Here is a 4,997-nt window from a genome sequence, read left to right on the forward strand (position 1 = left end):
TAAGTTTTTAAAAATAATAAAAAAAAATTTGCCGAGTGTCATCCGTTAGGCACTCGGCAAAATCTGACGGCAGGTTGTCGCCGTCACGGCCGGCCACCTTTTGCCGAGTGGGGCACTCGGCAAAGCCCAGATTTGCCGAGAGCGAGGCTTTGCCGAGTGCCTGGCACTCGGTAAAGCCACCTTTGCCGAGTGCTTTATTTTGCCGAGTGCGGCACTCGGCAAAATATTTCTTTACCGAGTGCCCCGATAAAAAGCACTCGGCAAAGTCTCAGGCACTCAGCAAAGTACATTTTTCCAGTAGTGAATCGAACGAAGAGTGGCGTCAGGTGCACCGGTAGTTGACTCAGGAATGGAAGGCCTTACTGTCTTAGGAGAGTGTTGTCAATGCAAACGAACACCGAGGGAAGCTGCGTTGAACTGACTGTAGGAGTATAGGACCCGATCTCTTGAATCACAACGTTACAAGAAGTTGGGCAACATCTTAACCCTCAATTGGTGATCTTGAGCGAGCGAAGCATGAAGACTAAAGGAAAGTCTAGTTCTAAGCATGAACACCCTTACTACTATTCCCATCGATTGCCACCCCCCGGGTTGGCTCACAGGATCCCGGTTGAGCATCTCAATGCTCAGTGCTCTTTCGCTTTATACGCCAGATTCCCATGCACGCGCGCTATTCATTGCTACTAGGGCAAGCAAGGAATAAAGGACAAAAGGGAAGCGTCACTATAATTAACTAGCTAGTCTGTGCTTCCCTTTATAGTTGCTTCATATGCAGGCATGCATGCAAGTGACAGTACCATTTGGATCATCGAACCAAGCTAGCTAGCTCTCCGGCCGCCACGTACATCATCATCACCGTCGTCGTCGTCGTCGTCGTCTGGTACGACGAGGAGCAGGTGCTGGTAGTTGGGGTGTTTCGAAGATGTTCAACAGCAGCAACTCAAGTTTCTGCGGCGCTAGTAACAAAACACTGCTGGTGTACAACCTCACCATCTTCTACGCGGAGGCCGATCTACGGGGGAACCAGGCCCCCCTGGTTGCCACCTCCGTGGTCATGTTCGCCCTCGCCGTGTTCTTCGTCATCCTCAACATCTTCAGCCGCTACTCCGACGTGAGCGCCACGCTCAACCCGAGCATCCGCCTCTTCTTCTCCGCCGCGCTGTCCCTCTTCCTCCCGGCCATGTCGTACCTCTTCTCCGAGGCTAAGAGCACGAGCGCCGCCAGCAAGGTGGAGGACCTGTCGGTGCGGGCCCGGATCATCCTCATGTGGATGCTCCTCGTGGAGCTCCTCCGCAAGAAGGTGGAGGCGATCCTGCTCACCGCCGCCGGCGGCGGCACGCAGGGATACTCGGCCATGGTGCAACGCGCCACCAGGGTCGTCTGGCTGGGCAGCCTCGTCTTCTTCAACCTGAGGAGCGCCGGCAAGAAGTCCCTGTATGGCATGCTCTGGGTCTTCGTGGCTGCCAAGTTCGTGCAGAGGTCGGTGGCCATCGAGGTGGGGAAGCGCTCCTTCGCCTACGGCAAGAACCCCCAGCTCGTGGCCGCCTACATGCCACCGATGCTGGAGCTCCAACAGGAGCAGCAGCCAGAGCGGTCAGAGTCAGAGCTTCTGAGGCACTGCAACTACGCCGTCATGGGCGAAGAGGAGTTGATCGACAAGAACAAGGCCGGCCCCAAGGGCTACAAGCTTGACAAGCACAAACTCAAGCTGGAGCTCGAAGAAAAGAAGGCGGCCGCCGGCGGCGACTCGTCCGCCGTCGTCACGGTCGGCAGGGTCTGGAGGCTCGCCGACTCCGACCAGCTGCTCTCGAGCGAGCCGAGGCTGAAGAGGCTCTGCCTCTCCTTCGCGCTCTTCAAGCTGCTCCGCCGGAGGCTGGAGGGGTACCCCATCAGCGGCGCCGAGGCCGCCGACTGCCAACGCCTCATCTTCCATGGCCTGCTGGAGGAGCCTGCAGACACGGGCTACAGCGCCGGCGAGCACGCCTTCCAGGTGTTCGCCGACGAGGTCGAATTCCTGTGCGAGAACTACCACTCCGTGGTCCCCGTGGTGTTCGCCAGCCCCTTCTTCTTCGCGCACAACTACGTGCTGTTCCCCGTCGTGGTCCTGGCGCTGTGCCTCCTCGTGCTCGTCCTCTCCGGCAACGGCGACGTGGCCTACGCCGTGCGCAGCCTCCGGTGCGACAACTTCTTCACGTCCGGCAACGTGGTGGCGACGGCGCGGTACGTGCTCGGCAGCGTGCACAAGTCCACCACGTTTCTCTTCTGCGTCATCGACCTCACCACCACCGTCCTGCTCGTCCTCGCCGTCGCCTACGAGGAGGTCTCCGAGTACGTGGTGTTCCTCTTCTCCAACTGGTTCACGGTGTCGCTGCTGTGCTACCACACCTCCGGCCACGAGCGGCGCGCCGAGGCCGGCGTCCTCCGCCGGGTCATCACCGGCGTCCTCCTGTTGAAGAACACCCACCCCGCCCTCGCCATCAAGCAGTTCTCCCTGCTCTGGTTCCTCGGCCGCCTGCCGCTGCCGAGCACGGCCGTACACAGCGAGGCCATGAAACTCATCATGGAGCGCCTCGCCAACGGCGCCGCGCTCACCAACGGCACGGCGGCGCTGTACAAAGACGACCACCTCAGGTGCGTACGGTCGGACGAGCTCGCGTGGGCGTGCGGCGGCGGCGTCGCTGAGGTGATGCTGACGTGGCACGTCGCCACGGCGATGCTGGAGGCGAGGTGCGGGCGGCGGCAGCAGCACGCGCCGCCAGAGCCCGGGCGCACGGCGGCGATGTCTCTGTCGGGGTACTGTGCCTACCTGGTGGCCCTCCACCCGGAGCTCCTCCCCGACGACAAGGACGGGACGGAGGTCCTGTTCAAGGAGATGAAGAAGGAGCTGACCAAGGAGATGGGGAGGTGCGGGTACTACGGCGGCGGGGAGGCGGCGCGGTGCGCCAAGCTGATGGAGATGGCCGGGCGCTCCACCTCCGCCGCGGCGGCGATGACGATGACGGTGCTAGAGAAAGGGGCGAGGCTGGGGAAGGTGCTGATCGAAAGGTACAAGGAGGGCGCGCGGGAGGCCGTGTGGAGGCTGCTGGGCGACCTGTGGACGGAGGTGGTGGTGTACGCGGCGCCCACGGCCGGCGAGCTGCACGTCAAGTCGCACAAGGAGGCGCTGGCGCAGGGCGCTGAGCTCATCACCGTGCTCTGGGCGATCACCACCCACACCGGCATTGCCCGGCCGGAGGAGGAGGAGCAGCAGCATCCACCTGCTCCCGGTACTGTTTGATCGATCCATTATATATGACGTTGACCATTGTTTGCTTTATTTCGAATGCAGCTATCCTTTCGGTGTTTTGTTTTATGTCGCGTGGTTATTGCATTGCTTCATTTGACCAAAAAAAAAAGTGTCATTCTGTCATACATATATAGTATGGCAATATATGTGTCACATATAGTGTCGTTGCAGGATAAAATGGAGTGAAACAAACGAGAGTTCATACAGAAAGACCTAGTAGAAGGATAACACCTTTACTTACCTGTGCCGGGATTACGATAGGACTAGGAAATATGTCCGTGCCTTGATACGGTGAAATATTAACATCTTATTATTACTAATTAAAGGCCCCATTAGAGACTCCACGTTAATTGAGGCCTCAATGAAGGTTCCGCGTTAATTCTCCCTAGACTCGTTAGAAGAAAAAAAAATGCTAGAAATTCTTACGTTAATCAGAAACATCTAGCTATTAATTGGAAGACTCACTATCTATAATCATTAGATCTATTTTAATTTTTTAAAAGAAGTTAGTACTCACCTCCATGGTTACAAATAAAAAAATAGACTAAAATATCATTGCCGAAACAAACTCTGGGCACACGGGATAAAATATTGAAGGGCTGTTGATTAATAAAATATCCAATATAATAGCTACTACCGATAACCTTTAAGCTTTGGTTAATATATTAATAAAATATTAGTCGTCACGGTTAACGGTTAGCCTAAAATATCATTGCCAAAAAAATTGACCGCACTGGAGGAAATATTTAATGAGTTGTTGATTAATAATGAAATATCTAAATGATACTACGATTACATTAAAGGTTGGTTAATATATCTTAATAAAATATGAAGCCTTCACGATCATGTTAACGATTGGGTAATGTATTAATATAAGATAACAGTACATGACGTTCGTGGTTAGTTAATCTTTTAATAAACAAATCAAATAAAATAAAGTTAGTCTATTAATAAAAGGTAGGATATAATCTATCAACCACAACAAAATAGATACATTGTGCTGGACCACCGGTAAAAGAGGTGTGACAACTGATAGTCTAAAAAAGGTACAATTTTTGTCCACGGCACCAAAACAATAAACTATTTGTTTGGCATTTTTCCTCTACTTTCATTGTTTATCGATTAAAGATAATTCAACATAATCCTCAAATTTGCATCTAACTAAACCACGTCTATAATTATGAATGACAATTCAAAGTAACGCTCTAAATTTTTACCTAAACTATCTATCTAGCCATTATAAAAGATAATTTAAGATATCCTAATATTTTTATATATTACTCGCATCTACCATTACGAAAGATAATAAAAAATAACTACTAAGTTTGCATTCAAATTATCATATATGCCCTATGAAAGGTAACATGAAGTAAATATCAACCTCTAGCAATTATAAAAAAAAAAAAATTAAAAATATCTCTCAAATCCTCATGTAATTAATAAATAAGTGTATTATGAAATGCCGTCCAATATTCATAAAGTATTATATGTTTATGTTAAGTTAGAAGTAAGCACAATGATGCGTTCCCTCATGTAAACCAAATAAATATGTATGCATGAGGATAAATATTTATTTTAATTTATGAAATGTCCCTTAACAACACCAAGCAATGACATTGATAATTCACTTAAAGTTACATAGATACTCCACAATAATAATTTTTGTGTCATTATTTCAAATAAGTTTATACATTTTGGCTAATATACTAAC

General features: G+C 50.6%; 1 protein-coding gene across 1 annotated transcript; it reads left to right on the top strand.

Moving 5' to 3' along the window:
- Positions 1–778: 778 nt before the first annotated feature.
- On the top strand, positions 779–3,353 carry LOC136482327 (uncharacterized). The gene has a single exon (XM_066479538.1). The coding sequence runs from the start codon at positions 923–925 to the stop codon at positions 3,275–3,277; it is 2,355 nt and encodes a 784-aa protein (XP_066335635.1). The 5' UTR covers positions 779–922; the 3' UTR covers positions 3,278–3,353.
- Positions 3,354–4,997: the final 1,644 nt, after the last annotated feature.

The sequence above is a fragment of the Miscanthus floridulus genome, chromosome 9 (genome assembly GCF_019320115.1).
Source record: "Miscanthus floridulus cultivar M001 chromosome 9, ASM1932011v1, whole genome shotgun sequence".
Classification (NCBI taxonomy): domain Eukaryota; kingdom Viridiplantae; phylum Streptophyta; class Magnoliopsida; order Poales; family Poaceae; genus Miscanthus; species Miscanthus floridulus.